The sequence below is a fragment of the Aulonocara sp. 'chitande type north' Nkhata Bay genome, linkage group LG3 (genome assembly GCF_057382095.1).
Source record: "Aulonocara sp. 'chitande type north' Nkhata Bay isolate Kocher_YH1m ecotype deep benthic linkage group LG3, A_spYH_male_GT1.1, whole genome shotgun sequence".
Taxonomy (NCBI): Eukaryota; Metazoa; Chordata; class Actinopteri; order Cichliformes; family Cichlidae; genus Aulonocara; species Aulonocara sp. 'chitande type north' Nkhata Bay.
The window spans coordinates 71,263,996-71,283,707 of record NC_141346.1 but is presented as its reverse complement, the minus strand read 5'-3'; the positions used below and the strand labels follow the sequence as shown (position 1 = coordinate 71,283,707).

Sequence of the window (19,712 nt, the reverse complement as noted above, 5' to 3'; positions counted from 1 at the left end):
CTAACTGTGTGTTCCAGATGTGCAGCAAACCCAACTGTCCCTGTGTTTTCCTGCTGTAGACATTATCCCCATGATGCTGACGTCCTCTGGTGGGACGAGCTCACACGTTTATGGATTCAGATGCTAACTGGACCAGACTGGTGTCAACCTTTGTGCTATAGAAGCAAATCAAAGAAGAGCCAGTTGAACCTGAGCTGTCTGTAGTGGTGACACCAACACCATGTCACCTGCACATGCTGACCCAATCAGAAACCAGCGTTGACGCTGAGCCTCGGCTCTGTCTCAGGAATACCATGAACAGGCAGACCCTCTGCAGCAGGCTGACCTGTGACCTCTGAGACAGAGGGAGGAGTTTGTGTCAGCAGGGGGCGCTGCAGCATCGCCTGAGAGCTTTAAGAACAACAGCAATAAACAGGAAGTGAAAGTCACACTTCTGTTGTTGTGCGTCATCAGCAGACCTCCACCCTCTGCAGGAAGCTGAGATAAGAAGCAGCCAATCACAGAGCAGAGAGCGTGTGACTTCCTGTTCCTGCTGTTACTGTGACAACAGCTCCTGGGACAGAGAGCAGCTTTCTAAAGAGGAAAGATGCTGCTGTCACCCCCGGGTGTCATGTGACCCACCTGATGTACCGATTTAAGACTGTAAGAACAATAATAACAACATGTTTTAGTCAGGTGATCCATGCAGAGCAGATCCATGTGACCAAACACAGCTGGATCACATGTTTCCTCTCCTGGAAACAGAAAGCCTTCATGTATAAAGGCTCATGTACCCACTGAGCCCTGCTCTCAGATCTGTGAGGCTTTAACAAACAACAGTTTAAAGTCATGTTTAGCATCTTCTGTCAGTGTGGAAGGTCACACACTTTCCTGAGTGTTGAACCCTGAACTACTAGCTGTTCATGTCAGCCTGGACATAAATACAGACCTGCCTGCTGTCATAGACCCCAGCACTCACATGTTACTTATAAGTGACTCATATGTATGCATGTATATATTGTGTATATTGTGCTATTTCTTACTTAGTGTGTTGTGTCTTTGTTCCTGTTTGTGCTGCAGCACTGTAACCTAAATAATTTCCCCTGGGGATCAAAAAAGTATTCTGATTGTGATTAAATGAAAGCAGTCAGAGCAGAGGACGGTGATGTAAGGAATGGGATTTTAATCAGCCAGTCTCCTTTAACTCTCAGCATCACAAAGTAATGTGGTAACATCTGGACTGATGTGTTTACTGTCAGCTAGTTTAAATGCTGTAGGCTGCAGCCGTTGCTCTAACACTATAACTGTAACAGGGCTCAGTGCTGCTTCTAACAGTCTGAGCTGCTTCAGGCTTTATTTGTGAGGAGCACAGCAGCTTACAAACACGTGGCTGGGCCTGGACCCAAAGGAGTGTTTGTTAAAGCCTGCAGTGAATCCAGCAGCAGAATGATGGAAATGCAACACAGCAATGATGAAGAGGAGCAGCATTAAAGCCAAAGTCCAGTTCATACAGTTAGGTCCATAAATCAAATAAGGGAAAATAAAATGTTGGTTGGATGCACCTGTCTGCACCCTTAATGCTCTCTGGTCGCTATGGTAACGCGTAAACATTTCTTTCAAAATAAGACACACGACTACAACACGGGAAAAGACCCAGGGAAACGAAGTTAACGATAAAAACCCTGAAAACCATTGTTGGATTTATATTTTATCATTGTCATTGTTATTGGGGAATATCTAACCATATATGCTTAGAGGTGTAGAACCAATTGTGTAATGATAGTAGTCTTTAAAGACTTTGTGTGACTCCAGAGTGTTCTGGCATTCACACCCACGTCCTGGGATCATGGGAGAGGTGCTACCTTCTTATTGTTTTGTGGTAGGATGTCTGTTTTAGTCTAAGTGCCTTTTGTTTAGATGAACTGCTGGACTTCCAGACCAGCAGGTTTAGGGAAGTCGTTTATGGGGTCACACTCTGACTCCACACACACACACACACACACACACACACACACACACACACACACACACACACCTACATAACATACAGACTGGTACCTTTGTTCACGTGTATGTTAATGAACCTATGTATGTTCATGTAACCTCAATAAAAGAGCAGTGTTACGAGGGAACGGACGAGAGCGACTGTGGTCAAGCGAAGGAACGGCATTGGTCCAGTTCTCTCCCGTGCACGAGAAACATAAAGAACTACTCGTGTCTTGCTTTGCTGTGTAGCTGGATTGAACGATCCAGCGAACAGGTTTATGCTACAAACCTATCAACCATCAATTTCACACCGAGCCTCGACTCTCACGGCCCGGTACCAAACGACTCACGGACCGGTCCGTGACCCGGGGGTTGGGAACCGCTGAGTTAACGGATGAGTAGTTCAGGGCTGCACGTCATTTTCATTGTTAATATCTTTGTGAAAAGCACATTGATGTGAAAATCTTCATGAGAGTCAGAGGCCCTACAACACGATTAAAGATTCATTCAAAAGAAAATCACAAGTTATTATCATCTTCAGAACATTTCATTAAACATTAGAGACAGACTGCTGAGTACATCTCATCTCTATCCAAACAACCTACAGTCCACAAACACATCATGAACCAGTGCTCTGGGCTGTGGTCTGTCCCCAGTTACATGGATCAGCTGGTTCCCTGGAGGTGACTGCTGCTGTGGTTTGGAGCGGATGAATAAACCTGAACTGAATCAGGTGTCCAGTTACTTTTGGTCCCTTTAAACCAGGCTGTCACATGTTCAGGATGTGAAACTCCTCCTCCTCCGTGAAAACGGGTGTGGGTCACAATCAGCCAAGGTCTTGGGTGAACCCATTGTGAGATCTAGCCCCACGCTATCATGTGATTTCCTGTGATCAAATGTCCCAGGATGTGAGTGGGCGTTAAGACGTCCATGTCCCTCTTCAAGCAACTTAAAGAAGTCCAGACGCTTTTCTTTCCAAGCTCCTTCAACAACATCATTCATAGAACAGCTTCCAGCTTCTTTTGCTCGGCTACAGTTTGGATGGATTTGCATTTAAAGATGCAACAAGACTAAAATGGTTAGGGTCAGGAGGTCAAAGGTCAGAGCTCCTGTGGGTCTGAGGGCGGCCTCACGCTGGAGAAGGATGAAGGAGTCTGACCTGAGCCAGTGTTTGACATGAACACATCAGCACTGCTGTCAGTGAGCCTAACGACAGCCGTTAGCATCATTTCAGTGTTTCAGTCATAAAAACACTTCCTGTCTCTGTGGTGGTTACAGTGACATCATGCAGTTTGTGCTTTGACCTCCAGAGGGCGACAAATCAGCACAGACAGAGAGCTCCATTCAAACTTTGCTGCCATCAGGAATAATTCTTCAAATATAATCATCAGTGTTTGAGCAGTTATGATATCAGGGACAATCTAGACATGTGTGACAATACTGAACATGTCACATGACACACCTCAAACATCATGTGATCCACTCTCAGTCTGCACTTTCATTCATGACTTCAACAGGTTGAAATGAGCTTTGAAGAAACATCAGTTCAGTGCTGAAACATTTAAACGCTGCAGGAAGAACAACAACAAATTGATGACGGATGTTTGTGCTTCAAACAGGAAAACCAGCAGAAATAAATCACAGCCTGCCAGAGGTTTGGAGTTTCCCAGGTGCACCTGAACGCAGCACAGTGTTCCAATGCTCGTGATTGTCCTCAAACGTCTCTTTGGGTGTTTCCTTCCTGCTCAAAGTTTAATTTCACTTCCTGAACTTCGTGGAGTGGAGCTTGTTGTTGGTGTGTGAAGAAACTGTAAGTTTGCTTTGTTTCCTCCTTTAACAGTTTGTCTTTAGGAACTTTACTGTTTGTTCAGCTCGTGTTTGATTTCTTCACACAACAAACTGTGTGTGTTTGTATTTCCGGTCTCTCCATTAAAGTCAGTGTGTAATGTTTCCTGGCTAACATCAGCTGTGTGCAGCTTAGTTCAGCACAAATCTGCCGCTCCATAGTTCACGGTAACGGACTCACAGCTGGACCAACGAGGCCGAGTGTGTCCGCCACTCTGAGCTACGTTTGTGTACTTGTAGTTTGTACTTTGAGTTCACTCAGAGCCCACAGAGGACGCAGCGTACGTGATGACGTCACAGCCCTTTACCTCCTTTACTGTCACTGTGATTAATATTTACACACGAGACACCTGCAGAGCTCTGACGCTGAGCTAGCACACAGCATGCTAACGCTAAGCTAAACAACATAAGCTTAAACATGTTTTTAAACAAGGAAAATGAACTACACCTTTTTAAATCACTGTCATAACTATTCCACAGGTTAACTCCTCTAACAGAAACACATCTCTGCTTTATATTTGTCCTTATCTTGTTTGTTTTAAAGAAATCTGTTCCCCTTAAGTCATATTGACTCTCTCTGACTTTGAACAGCTTCTGAGTACTGGGGCAAAGCAAGTTATTTTGTGCTTTATACATTATCTGTGCCATTTTATATTCAACTAAATCATAAAATTTCAGGGTATTCAGATTAATAAACAAAATGTTAGTTGGTTTTTTATAGCTCTTTTTTGTAACTTGAAAATAGGAAGAGTGTTCGTTTTATATGCATTACCCCATATCTCCAGACAGTAAGTCATATATGGAAGCAACAGAGTACAATAAAGTGTGTATAATGATTTTTTGTTCAGGACATGCTTTGTTTTATAGAGAATAGCAATGGTTTTTGACATTTTTGTTTTCACATTGATAAAGTGAGCTGCTGCTGCTGAACTTGAACAGGTAACAAAGTGATGAGCAGTCAGGCTGCAGGTTTCTACCTGTTCATGTTTCTACAGTAGAATCACTTTGAAGTGTCTTTGTGCTGTTTCATCTTTGATTTGTGTTCATAAACACTCAGAGAAACATCACGTGACCTCATCAGGATCTGTGTTGGTGTGTGGGGCTGTACCTCAGCTTCATGTTGTTACATGCTCATTTGTTCATTTTAACATCAAAGTAATGTTATGAGGAGTAATGAAGTAACGTACTCCATTACTTTTAATTAAAGTGTTCTGTGTAATATGTGTAATAATGACTGTTTTGAGTAATGACCAACACTGATCACAACAAAGAGGAAATGCCTCCAACATGCACAAACATTTGAGCCACAACATGCAGTTAATGTGCACAAATGTCTTTGATATGCTGCTCAGTGATGGTGGTGACTGTCAGAGCAGAGCTACTGAGAATCAATAAGTAATATCAATGATGGGATCAGAATCACTAAATTCTTCTCATCCCTGTCAGTATCATACATGTGCTGTATAATGTGATAAATGTAGAGGTGCTGGCTGTTCTCTCACTCTGCTGTTTAGCTGTAAAGGACGCCTCCCTGCCTTTGTCTCATTCATGACCTTTAATAGTCTCTTCTAACATGCAGAGATCTGTATGATCTGTTTCATAGAGTCTAACCAGCCTGTACAGGTAACAACAACAGTCACTGCATCACTGACACACAAACGTCATCTCTGTCAATAACAACATTCATACATGGAATAAAAACACATCAGTGGATCATTGCTGGAGCTGATGTTTGTGCTCCTGGTGCAAAGGCTCTCAGTTTCCTCCTTGAAATAACATCAGTGGTGGGTCAGCGACATGCTTTCTTTCCCTCTCAGGTTTAAATATCTGGGACTCTCCACCGTTTGGTTTTAGAGCTGAAGAAGCTTCTCAGATGAAACGTCTTCCAGAAACTTAAAGACGTCTCTTTTCTCTCCAAGCTCCTTAGATCACATGACCTGGATGACTGAACCTACAGACATATTGACCTGGTTTCATGGTCACATGACAGGTCAGAGGTCAGCGACTGTAACTCAGTTCCTCCTGTTAATGTGAACTCACTGAGTGTTTGTGGTTTACCTCTCAGACTGGCTGAAGATGATGATGGAGGAAGAGGAGGACAGAGCAGAGTCTGCAGGGTCCAGCTGTCCGTCTGTGAGGAGTGACCGGTCCAAAGGTCGAAATCCAAACTTCAGTGGTGAACCTGGAGCAACGAGGTCAGAGAGCTGAACTCACTGAGTAACAGAAATAATTCTGCACTGACATTATAATCAGTGTTGACTCTGGTTGATTGTCTGACTGTGTTTGTGAGCTGAGAGGAAATGAAAATGAGTTTGTAACAAAAATCAGTTTTGTCCAGTTTTCCTGTAAAAAGCTGAACTCTAATCTAAGAGGATGTTACTGACAGGAAACAGCTGCATTATCTGCAGTCTGTGTGATCACAGCTGCTTCAATCATGTTTGTGTCTGCAGAGGTCAGAGGTCACAGTCTGCAGGGTCCAGCTGTCCGTCTGTGAGGAGTGACCGGTCCAAAACTCCACCCCCAGACTTCAGTGGTGAACCTGGAGCAACGAGGTCAGAGAGCTGTGATGACTCCTTTACATGTTTGTGTTTCCTGGATAAATATGACCTGAAACATCCTCAGATTGTTACAAAGATTCATTAAAAAGAAAACAATGAAAGAGAAAAGATCCAAATGTTCGACTTGGTCATTTGCTGTTTGAGGACAGTGATGCTCATATCTGTGGGGAAAGTGTGACCTGAGTGGGTTCATGTTTGTCTTTAAAGAACAGAGCTGCTCTGATTCTCTTTGTGTCTGATCTGTTAAACAGTCTGAGAGGTCACACAGAGACCCAGCAGCTAAAGCCTGGATCATACTGGCTGCTGTTACTCCATCAGGACAACACTGAACCACAGTGGTGTGGATGTAGTGGATAAATCCCACCATACTGATGCTCAGAGTTAACCACAGGGAACAAAACCAGATGTTACCTTCAGATTGTGACCTTTGGAGTGGACGATGCAGATTTCAATAGAGAATAAATGTTGTTGTTTTTCAGCTGTGAAGAAAGAATCTAATTTTCTGAACTTAAGAATTTATGATGCTGGAAACAACATGGAGACTATAACACAACATTTCCACTGTGTTCATAGAATGAATGTAAAACTGTCAGACATTCATTAAATATGCAAAATGTCTACAGAAGCATCAGAGGGTCAGACGTGAAGCACTCAGTGATTTTGATCAAATGACTCATCAGTTATTGATCTGTACTACACTGATCTACCACGTTAGTAAAGCTGGTATTCTGGTGGTGGAGGGAGACTCGGATCATGTTCTGGTTTTGGAGCAGTGATCTGCTGATGGTTCAGTTTGATGAGCTTCTTCAAAATCATCCCTGACATCACCACTGAAAGGACGTCCATGAAAACAGACTGAAAATTACTGATATGTTCACAATCTGAGAGTTTAAAACTTGACAGACTTGATTCAGATGAAGTTATTTGAGCAGAAACTCCTGGATCTTTATCCTGTGTTGATCTAATCCTTCATGGTTCCTCCACAGAGTGGACCAGCAGAGCTCAGAGGTTCCCAGTGGTCAGTCTGCCCAGCAGCATCAAACACAGCTGGACTCCATATTTATGGTCTGTACATGTACAACAACTACTGTTACATCTGTTCTGTTCACAGTCATCTCCATGCTGCTCTTTGTAGACCAGTGGATCGTCAGTGTGTCCAACATGGATCTGATGTTTGGCTCCATGATTTCAGTCTGATTGGCTCATTCATAAATATTCTGTTCCAGCTGCTGGAGGACAACATCATCACTTTTGTGAAGAACGAGCTGAAGAAGATCCAGAAGGTTCTGAGTCCAGATTACCCAGAATGCTTAGAGAGTCAGAGGAGCAGCAGCAGAGAGGCATTTGTGAAGATCACAGTGGACTTCCTGAGGAGAATGAAGCAGGAGGAGCTGGCTGACCGTCTGCAGAGACGTAAGAGGATTTATCTAAAGATTTAAGCTGCTGGATAAATGAACATTTTCCAGAGATGGAAGATGGAGCAACATGTTTTAAAGATTAGTTCTTTTTGGAATTGAGTGTTTATTTTTCTTCTCTATCAGAACTTCAAGCTGCAGTTTGTCATCGTAACCTTAAATCCACCCTGAAGAAGAAGTTCCAGTGTGTGTTTGAGGGCATCGCTAAAGCAGGAAACCCAACCCTCCTGAATCAGATCTACACAGAGCTCTACATCACAGAGGGAGGGACTGCAGAGGTCAATGATGAACATGAGGTCAGACAGATTGAAACAGCATCCAGGAAACCAGACAGACCAGAAACAACCATCAGACAAGAAGACATCTTTAAAGCCTCACCTGGAAGAGATGAACCAATCAGAACAGTGCTGACAAAGGGAGTGGCTGGCATTGGGAAAACAGTCTTAACACAGAAACACAGCCTGGACTGGGCTGAAGACAAAGCCAACCAGGACATCCAGTTCATATTTCCATTCACTTTCAGAGAGCTGAATGTGCTGAAAGAGGAAAAGTTCAGCTTGGTGGGACTTGTTCATCACTTCTTTACTGAAACCAAAGAAGCAGGAATCTGCAGCTTTGAAGACTTCCAGGTTGTGTTCATCTTTGATGGTCTGGATGAGTGTCGACTTCCTCTGGACTTCCACAAAACTACAATCCTAACTGACCCTAGAAAGTCCACCTCAGTGGATGTGCTGCTGATAAACCTCATCAGGGGGAAACTGCTTCCCTCTGCTCGCCTCTGGATAACCACACGACCTGCAGCAGCCAATCAGATCCCTCCTGACTGTGTTGGCATGGTGACAGAGGTCAGAGGGTTCACTGACCCACAGAAGGAGGAGTACTTCAGGAAGAGATTCAGAGATGAGGAGCAGGCCAGCAGGATCATCTCCCACATCAAGACATCACGAAGCCTCCACATCATGTGTCACATCCCAGTCTTCTGCTGGATCACTGCTACAGTTCTGGAGGATGTGCTGGAAACCAGAGAGGGAGGACAGCTGCCCAAGACCCTGACTGAGATGTACATCCACTTCCTGGTGGTTCAGGCCAAAGTGAAGAAGGTCAAGTATGATGGAGGAGCTGAGACAGATCCACACTGGAGTCCAGAGAGCAGGAAGATGATGGAGTCTCTGGGAAAACTGGCTTTTGATCAGCTGCAGAAAGGAAACCTGATCTTCTATGAATCAGACCTGACAGAGTGTGGCATCGATATCAGAGCAGCCTCAGTGTACTCAGGAGTGTTCACACAGATCTTTAAAGAGGAGAGAGGACTGTACCAGGACAAGGTGTTCTGCTTCATCCATCTGAGTGTTCAGGAGTTTCTGGCTGCTCTTCATGTCCATCTGACCTTCAGCAACTCTGGACTCAATCTGCTGGAAGAACAACAGAGAATCTCGATGTTGTCTAAGTTAATTAGCAAACCAAACCTACAATCTCTCCACCAGAGTGCTGTGAACAAGGCCTTACAGAGTCCAAATGGACACCTGGACTTGTTCCTCCGCTTCCTCCTGGGTCTTTCACTGCAGACCAATCAGACTCTCCTACGAGGTCTGCTGACACAGACAGGAAGTAGCTCACAGACCAATCAGAAAACAGTCCAGTACATCAAGAAGAAGCTCAGTAAGAATCTGTCTGCAGAGAAAAGCATCAATCTGATCCACTGTCTGAATGAACTGGATGATCGTTCTCTAGTGGAGGAGATCCAACAGTCCCTGAGATCAGGACGTCTCTCCACAGGTGAACTGTCTCCTGCTCAGTGGTCAGCTCTGGTCTTCATCTTACTGTCATCAGAAGAAGATCTGGATGTGTTTGACCTGAAGAAATACTTTGCTTCAGAGGAGGCTCTTCTGAGGCTGCTACCAGTGGTCAAAGCCTCCAACAAAGCTCTGTGAGTACATTTGTACTCATGTCTTTACTTTTAACATCCAACTGTGTCAGTAATTTATTTCACCAGGCTTTCTGTCTTTGTATGAATTTGTATCCTAAAGTTTTGGGATTTCTCCAATACAACTGTGACCTCTTTGATGCCTCCAGAACTCGAGACGCTGGATTCACCATAAACTCTGATCATCACTGCTGCTGTTATGTTATCAGTCTTTGTTTAAACACTTAGGCTGCATGTGCCTGATGTTGTGATACTTCATATTCACATGCATGCTCCTAGATACATTTCTACTGCAGGTCTATTTTAGTCACAAATGTTGGTGAAACACTTGCTTTTACATGCATGGTGGGTCCTGCATTAAAGAAAGCATTTGAATTACTCAGTGAATCCTGGCAGCCAGAGAAACATCCTTAGTTCCACTTTAAACTAAACTCTGCTTCGGTCTTCCACAGTGTGTTTGTTGTTTCTTTGTTGTTGTTGGCCTGCTCTCTCCTCTCACTCCAATCTGGTTGCAGCAGATGTTTGTCCCTCCCTGAACCTGCAGACTTGGGTGCAGCACCTCAGTTCATCTTCAGTCTGAAACCAGCTGTTGTAGCTATATCCCCTCAAGCACACCTTCCCTGGTCATCTCTGCTGTGGTTGCTATAAAATTTAATCTTGATTTAAAAAAAAGAACAAAAAACCTCAAGTCAGACTTGATGCCATTTGTTGGCAGCATGGTGCCTGTTTGTCTTTGATGATAACCTGCAGCACAGTCTAAAGCAAACCTTCGGACTTTATTGACTTTATGCATGTATATATTCTTCCTGTTCACCTTGGACACACAGCAGCTCTCTGTTTGTTGTGATTGGATCTAGAACAGCCAACATATCCTAATCTAGATGATTTCTAAGGTGGTATCTGGGAGGAAAAGTTAAAATCAGCTTGGATGGCCTGTACTGTATGATGGCCTTGGTTGCACCACATTGATAGCCATGCAGGGTGGTTCACTACTTGGGCAAGAAGACCGAGGAGTGAGCCACCCTTGGTCAAAGCTTGGTCATTCAAGCTCACTGTTTTCCCCTTGTTGGTTGATGATAGTTTTTTTTTTACCTGACTTATAGTCATCATTGTCTTCAAATTAACTCACACACTGCTGACTGCTGTAGCTTACCTGGCTGAGCAGGTGACCCATGCACTGAAGGTTAGAGTCGTGACTCCAGGGCCTGGTTTGAGTCTGCCCAACACCATTTCCTGTGTGTTATTCTCCTCACTTCTCCCTCCCTCCCTGTCTTCTTTGTCCTATACAGTGAAGACAAAAGGCCTCGAGTTCTGAAAACTCTTCCCCTTCATCACCTTCCATCTCTCTCATCTAAAATCACCAGTATTCTCTGAGTAGAGAATCTCTTCACAATCTTGAATGATAAGGATCCAAGTGGGTAAAGTTATTTATTTGTTGTGTTCCTATTTGCAGCTGGGATAGATTAAGAAAAACTATCGGCTGCCCAAATTACATCCAGTTTAGAAGACAAACATTGAGTGAAGTGTTTGTTTCATCATCCTTCACAACTCATCAACCAGGTGTCACAAACTGCAGCAGAACAGTACAAAGCATGTCATACTGGATGGCTGCAACAACCAGAGTTTTACCTACCTTTGGTATTTCGTGACAGCATGAGCGTAATATTTACTGAACAGAGTCGTCTTCTGTAATCTTTTCAGATTCAGATTCAGAACACTGTATTTATTTTCAAGGGGCAATTAGGATACTGAGCTTTCCAACCGTACATACAATACACAAACATCACATTGGGGAGACGGGTCAGGCTAGGTAGCTGGCCGGTCAGCCGCTACAGCAGCGACCCGGAACCAAACAGCAGAAAATGCACAACATCAGGAAAGATGAGGAGAAAAAAGAACTCCCCCCAGACTGAGCTCCAACAGGGAGATCAGTTTGAGAAAAGACAAAAAAAATGACCTTAGCGCAGATCACATGAAAACTCTTAATACGCCATAGAAACACATGACAAGTAACAGGGATGGGTAAAAGGTGAGAGACAGCCGGTGTAGACAGCGCACCCGGGCCTGCAGCATTTGCGCTGGTCCCCTCGACCCACCGTCTGCACCGGGAGGGGATAAGCATGCTTAGGATGGGAAGGAACAGTCTAAACACCGTCTGTTATCAGGGTGAGATTTGTTCAGCTCCAGCCTTGAGACCACAGCTCGCGCCGGTATGTTAGCCGCATGAAATGATGGTGGCTTTCTTTGGTGCGAACAACTGCATGTCAATTTCACAGCTGATCTAACAGTCCGTCACTCGTCTCTCAATCTCCCGTTGGAGAGCCACGAGCTTCTCCGAGAGGTTATCGGTTTTGCGCTCAAAGAGCAAAGTCTGAGAACTCACGACCACCATGAGCTTCTTCAAGATCTTATCCGTGCTGCGTTCAATGAGCCCATTTTGAGAAGTCACGACCCGTCCCATTGTTTCAGTCACAGCGGGCAGCCTTGTGGGGGTTTGAACAGCTGATTCCGCTTTCTTTAATCTTCAATAAGCCAGGGCCAAGCCAGCTCAGATCAGCAAGAACCCTTTGCTGCTGTGAATGTCCGTGCTGCTATATTTCAGGATCAGGCTCTAAATGTACAAATGGATCTGAGAAGATTTCCAATCATGTTTCTACTAGATTTACAGTTTGTTTTCATGTCTTCTGACTCAGATGGTGGAGCAGGTGGAGCTTGCAAGGAGTAAGTGCTGCTATAGAAGAAGAGTTGTGTTTTAATGAAGCTATTTAGTTAACCAATAATTGTATTGCATGCTGGCATTAAAAATGTTTCATTTGACTGATTTAATTGTTTGTTTGTTTGTTTGTTTTCTTCCAGACTGAGTGGCTGTAACCTCTCAGAGAGAAGCTGTGATGCTCTGTCCTCAGTTCTCAACTCCCAGTCCTCTAGTCTGAAAGAGCTGGACCTGAGTAACAATGACCTGCGGGATTCAGGAGTGAAGCTTCTGTCTGCTGCACTGCAGAGTCCACATTGTACACTGGAAACTCTCAGGTCAGGATCCAAACATATCATTAAATGATATTATTGTACAAACAACCAAGCTTTATAGAATTGGCAGGTGAACTTTTCTTTATCTTTGGATTGCTTAGGAGATTCTTAATTACTGTCTGAAGATTTTTTTACAGTCACATATTTTGTTTTAATGGTCAAACAGAATTATTGTTCAGTTCAATGAGCAGGTAGCTGTGAGATTCATAATAATGAGGTATATTTGTATTAAAGATGACTAAACTTGAACAGTAGCTGTTAGTTACTTTGTTTACTCATGTGTGCTGATGTTGTGAGTAATTTAAAGCTGAAGTAAACTTGTAATGAGTTTAATAGAGTTTCTGAAGTAAGTGTACTTGGAGACATTTATGTGTTTACTAAAGTCCAGGAGCAGGAGGCTGTGTGTAGCATAGAGGAACCCAGACCTCAGCTTTGTCTCCTGGTTTCTGTTGCTGCTGTTACAGTTTCCCCTCATCGTTCCTTCAACAGTCTCTTCACTGTAACAAATCAAAGTGTTACTGTATAGATTCACGTCTGAATGTTGCCATGTGCTATTAAAACTGAAAGCGATGTTTCATACACCCACGTGGTTCAGTCACACAGTAACTGATGGTAAATAATGTTTGTGTTGAGCACATCGTACAGGTCAGCTGCTCCACACAGATCTCAGGTTTACATGCTGGAACATGAAGGATAAACCTCACTTCCTCTTTGTTTCATACAGATGTGACATGAACAATAACACATTCATGAAATCCTTTTAGGAACACAAACACTATTGTAGCTGGAGAATATATTTGAATGTAGGATAATGTAGGGGATCAGAAACAACAGTAATAACTAACCACCACCTCACCATTTGGGTTGGTAGCTGCATGTTGATTGATGAAGTCATTTTCTTCTTCCTCCATTTCTACCTTATTAACATCAGATTAAAAGCTGCACAGAGACAGGCACTGGACGTGTTTAGCCTAGCTTAGTACAAGGACTGGACATGGGGGAAACGGCTCTCATCACTGGATCAAAACATGAAAACAAATCTGAAGTAAAGTTTTGTTGAAGTGAACTGTGGTGGTGCCCAATGTTCCCAATAAGCTGCGCTCGTGCAACTGCGCGCTGCTGGCACGGTCTCTGCACACAGAAAATCTGTGTTGCACACAAAAAAATCAAATCTCAATTGAAATAAAAATTAAATCTTCAACAATTCTGTTTTGCAGTGTTAGTCAGTGACTGGCTGCTCCTATATGGGATTAGAACGATGCCACCTTATCCCGTAGTCCAGCCAATCACGCGATTCACATTCGTATATACGCAGCTAATCAACGTCGCTGACAGGCTATGACAGCGTCCTTATGTGCCGACAATGGTGTTATAGCGAGCAAAGTGGCTGATGATGAGGTGAAGCCACGTTAATGACAACGTGTACAACCATTGGAGATGTGACCAGGACAGACGGAGCAACTGAGGGAAAAAGTGTGGACTTTATACCAGTTTTTAAATTGTGTTGATCGGCCGCGTAAAACCAGAGTTATGATAAAATATCTGCAATGTTTGGTTTTCTTCCTGAATAGTATTGTTGTTTATAACAACGATAGTATTCAGTATTTATTGCAACAAACTTTGTTGTTTGCAAAACTCAGTAACTTTTTTGAAGAAGTAACTATATAATTAATTGCCCAACATTGGTCATTATATCCTGTATGTTGCAGACAGAGTTACAGACTCTCTCCCAGACCACAGACTCATAATACAAGTCAGAGCTTTATAAAAATAGAAAAAATAAAGTTGTGTTTTCAAAATTGGAGTTCAAGTTATTTTTACTTCCAATAGTGTTAACATGCTACAGGTCATGAACAAGGTTGTTTTTAATTTTCATTGTAAGTGGGCTAAAGCAGTTAATTAACAGTAGTCTAACATAAATGTAAATGCTGTAATTTGATTACTTTAATAAACCGTGTAACTTGGATGGATAAGATGCTGGCGTGACCACAGTGCACACGTCTGCTGTTGCTCACAGAGGTCCAAGGGACGCTCAGGGAGTTTGTGTGTTCGCTCAGACACATGAAACATTAGCGGTGACTGGCAGGGAAAAGGGGAATGATAAGACTTACTGTAAATATAATTATGTATGTATTGAAAAAGGAACAACTAAAATGTTCCAGCTGAAAAAATGAAATCAGTTTCAGTTTATGAGCTCTGTTTGTTTTCTTTACAATTCCAACCTTTTATTTTGAAATGAGCTGAGTTGATGTCCAGGTCTTCCCTGCTTGTCCTGATACACATAAACATGAGTATCCTTGCAGGTCAGATCTCATCAGTCACACCTGTTAGTGCAGCTCTCCTCTAGATTGTACTGCTTGTTAAACTAGGATGATTTTAGGAGCCTGGACCGCAGATCTAGGGGAAGATATGACTTGGAAAGACTAAACCAACCTATTAGAGGTGTTTGCACTAACATAGATAAATACTCAGATTTACACCTTTAGTGTCTCACAAAGGGTTGAAAAGTGAATGTGCACAGAGAGGTTGGTGGTGAGACGGGCACTTCCAGCACTGTAGATGTGATCCAGATCAGTGTTCATGGAAATAATCCGGAGAGCAGGATTCCTTGATGAATGTCACATCTTCTTAAAGTTATAATCCACAGGGAAAACTGTGAAACTGTCGATCTGATATCTACTCAACCAATCAGGTGTTTACATGCCCTTCACTGATCTCCAGCCCCACCTTATTATCAGTTTCTCTCTCTTTTACATCTGAATAATCTTCACTTCACATTTCAGTCAGTTCAGATTTCATTAGCACGTTCACTTTAGCATAATCCATTTTAATCCAAACACCTTTCTCTTTAAACTCTGTTTGTCAGTCACAGTATATCCAGTACAATCCTCTTTTTCACTGCGTCACACACATTCAGAGATCAGAGTGTCCTGTGTGTGCTCTCATTCACTCACACTCACTCTCATATGGCTGAAGTCTGTTTGTACACAGGCTGTCAGCTGGCCTGAGTTCGGCCTGTCTCTAAAATCATTATTTTATTACTTTTATTCTGATTCATCAAAGCCAAACTCAAACATATTTATATTTACTGATTATGTTCTCATCAATAATTAACAGTCAGTACATTCAGATATGAATCATAATTCAGTGTTTAACATATTATCACAGATGGACTGCACAGGAGATCTCCTTTATGAAGAAACTGTGAAAGTTTGTCCAACAGTGGGAAACATTTCAGAGAACATCTCAGAGAATATCTGTGAAGCAGAAACTAAACATAATAATAGAAGAAAAGCCAAATAATGATCCAAATCCTGCTCTGAGACTATCAGACAGTAAAGGCTTCCAAAGACTGCTCACCTCTCAGACTTACTTAAAGATGCTGGTGCTGTCCACAGATCAGCTGACCTGCTGGGTCTCCATGATCAGCTTTGTTTCTTGGAGATAAAGGCTGAAGCCTTTAGAGCTTCAGTTCTCCAGAGCAGCAGGATGTCTGAGGTCCGCAGAAACACAAAAACACAGCAGCTAAAAATAGTTGTTCAAAGAAAACGAGGTGGGAGCTGCTGATTCCTGAGCTTTGATACTGGATTAGCTTCAGTAGTTATTCCAATCACTGCTGTAGGAGCTGCATTTAGTCACAGCTGACTGTCTTCTTTGAACAATCACAATGACTACTGTTGTAAAAAACAAGCACACAAAGAACCAATGAGAGTGTAGAACATGATAAAGAGCTCCTGTGATGGTGGCAAAGAAATGAGCAGCAGACGGCCGTCTACATGTTGTAGTGGTTTACAGTCACCAGGGGGCGCCGTCACGGCCACGCAGTCAGTGGGCTGCTCTGCTTGTGCTGTTGTTGGTGAAGCTGAAGTGAAAGCGAATGTTAAAACAATGAAAAGTGTCCACTGCAGCCTCCATCTGAGCTTGTCATGTTCTTCTTCTTTGATCCTTCGTGTTTGTGCTGAACACTGCTGTCGCTCTCTTCCCTGTTCCCGCCCACTTTCTAACCAATCAGCATTGGAGCGTGCACAGCGTCGTCCACACTGAGCTTTGTTGTGAGCACATGGACTCGTCTGCAGAACATTTGTATGGGCTCAAAATGTGGTCATAAATATTTTGTAATTGTAAATCAGGATTTGTATGTGTAAAAAAGATTTGTGTGTGTGTGTAAAAAAGATTTGTGTGTGTGTAAAAAAAAGATTTGTGTGTGGACTTAGCCAAAAAAAAACCCTGCAAGTTACAAGTACGAATTTTGACCCTATTTTTCTTCCTTTCATCTGATTGGTCAATGTCATGTCAATCACAAATGTAACTATCCAATCAGAGAACAGATGGGTTTGTCTGTCGGAGGGGCACTTTTTTGACCTGACGTTCCCGTCACAAGTGTCTTCTAAGTGAAGCTACCAGGTTCAGGTCCAGCTCTGTTTATCTGGAGCTGCAGTAAATGATCCGTCCTCACAAAGCAACACAGACACCAGATATGCAAACACAGCATCATACAACACAACCAAGAGATCCAAAGAATTATCTCTGCATTTCTGTGGCTGATGCTGCTGGAACGAAGCTGTTTGAAACCTTGTTGTTCTGCACTTTGGGACCTGAAGAGGAACCTGAACCTCTGTGCAGAGGGTTCAACTCTGAGGATTCCTGTTCAGTTTTGTTATTTCACACGGCAAAACTTGACAACTTTATGATAAATGTACGACTTCAATGTGAAAAATTCATTTTTTTCTCTTGTTTGTTTGAAGCTGCTTCCTGTTGGCTTCAGCTGTTTGGAGTTTCCATTTTCTAAACTTCTACATTCTGAACCTTCTTCAGCTCTGAACAGATGATGAAACACTGAATGATTTCAAGCTCACACTTTGTCTAATAAACTTACATCTTTCATTTTTTATTCAGATTGAAGGACTGTGGTTTGTCAGAGATCAGCTGTGATTATCTGGCAGCAGCGCTGAAGTCCAACCCCTCGTATCCCAGAGTGCTGGACCTGAGTGGAACCTACAACAACCTGCAGGATTCAGGAGTGAAGCAGCTGTGTGTTCTTCTGGAGAATCCACGATGTCGATTTGAAACTCTGAGGTCAGTCACATGTTTTAGTTGTGCTGAGATGAATATGATGTGAAAGTTGTGCTGACACTGTGGATCAGTAGGCCCACACACCTCTATACAGGAAGTCTGGTTCTACTCTTTGTAGAACTTCTGATCCCTGATCCTCTGAGTCTGACTCAGTAAATAATGAATTATCTTCACTTTACATTTCAGTCAGTTCAGATTTCATTAGCACGTTCACTTTAGCATAATCCATTTTAATCCAAACACCTTTCTCTTTAAACTCTGTTTGTCAGTCACAGTATATCCAGTACAATCCTCTTTTTCACTGCGTCACACACATTCAGAGATCAGAGTGTCCTGTGTGTGCTCTCATTCACTCACACTCACTCTCATATGGCTGAAGTCTGTTTGTACACAGGCTGTCAGCTGGCCTGAGTTAGGCCTGTCTCTAAAATCATTATTTTATTACTTTTATTCTGATTCATCAAAGCCAAACTCAAACATATTTATATTTACTGATTATGTTCTCATCAATAATTAACAGTCAGTACATTCAGATATGAATCATAATTCTGTGCATAACTTCTGTGTCTGGGCACTCCTCTGGATATTCTTACACCAGAGAAGAGCTTCTTAACTACAGGACTACTACACCTGTGGATTTTCTTCCAATATTTGTCGCATCTGCGGCAGATTTACTGCAGACTCTGACCAGGAAAGTGAGACGTCGAAAGAGAGGTAAGCGAGCCGGCGCACTCGTGCGTCTGAGGAGACGTGGACTGCGAACTGCTCTTCCTGGGATCTTCCTTTCCAATGTACGCTCACTCAGGAATAAGATAGACGAACTGGCCCTGATGAGAAGCATGAACAGAGACTTTGCCTCCTCCTGTGTCTTATGTTTTACGGAGTCGTGGCTCAGTGAGAACATCCCGGACAGCACGCTAAAGCTGGAGGGCTTTCATCTGCTGCGCGCGGACCGGCAGGCCTCTCTCTCTGGTAAGACCAAAGGTGGAGGTGTCTGCTTCTACATTAATAGAGGCTGGTGCACAGACGTAACAGTGATTGCTCAGCACTGCTCTTCCTCTCTGGAATACCTTTTTATTCACTGCAAACCGTTTTATTCTCCGCGGGAGTTTGCTTCATTCATCCTGGCCGCTGTTTACATCCCACCAGACGCGGATGCGCAGGCAGCTCAGTGCGCACTCGCAGAGCAGATTCTCCACACGGAGCGGACATTCCCGGACTCTCTCATCATTGCTCTTGGGGACTTTAACAAAGCCAATCTGAGCCATGAGCTTCCGAAATACAAGCAGTATATTAAATGCCCGACCAGAGAGGAGAGGACATTAGACCACTGTTACAGCACGATCAGCGGGGCCTATCGCGCGGTGCCCCGCGCTTCACTCGGACTTTCTGACCACGTCATGATCCACCTAATCCCCGCGTACAGACAGAGGCTGAAGCTCTCCAAACCTGTCGTGAGGACTAAAAAACTGTGGAGCAACGAGGCTGTGGAGGAGCTTCGCACGTGTTTGGAGACCACAGACTGGGACACAATGAAGGCTGCTTCTAACAGCTTGGACGAGTTTACGGACACTGTCACCTCCTATATCCACTTCTGTGAGGACAGCATTGTGCCATCACGCACCAGGGTGAGTTATAACAATGACAAACCCTGGTTTACTCCTAAACTCAAAAAGCTGTGGCTGGAAAAGAGAAAGGCGTTCAGAAGCGGAGACAGGGACTGCTACAGAGAGGCCAAGTACAGGTTCACTAAAGAAGTGGACATTGCTAAACATCAGCACTCTGAGAAGATGCAGCAGCAGATCTCAGAGAATGACTCGGCCTCTGTGTGGAAAGGTTTTAGGAATATCACCAACTACAAGCCTAAAACCCCCCACTCCACTGATGACTTGCTCTTAGCCAACA

At 43.4% G+C, this 19,712-nt stretch overlaps 1 protein-coding gene across 3 annotated transcripts in view; it reads left to right on the top strand.

The window, feature by feature from the left end:
• The window catches only part of LOC147336918 (protein NLRC3-like), a 1,139,417-nt gene that overhangs the window by 1,052,875 nt on the left and 66,830 nt on the right, over positions 1-19,712 (top strand). For all 3 annotated transcript variants that reach the window (XM_086287122.1, XM_086287108.1, XM_086287114.1), the window contains one exon: positions 12,564-12,737. In XM_086287122.1, the coding sequence (XP_086143248.1) occupies positions 12,564-12,737 (174 nt within the window). The remainder of the gene's footprint in view (positions 1-12,563; positions 12,738-19,712) is intronic.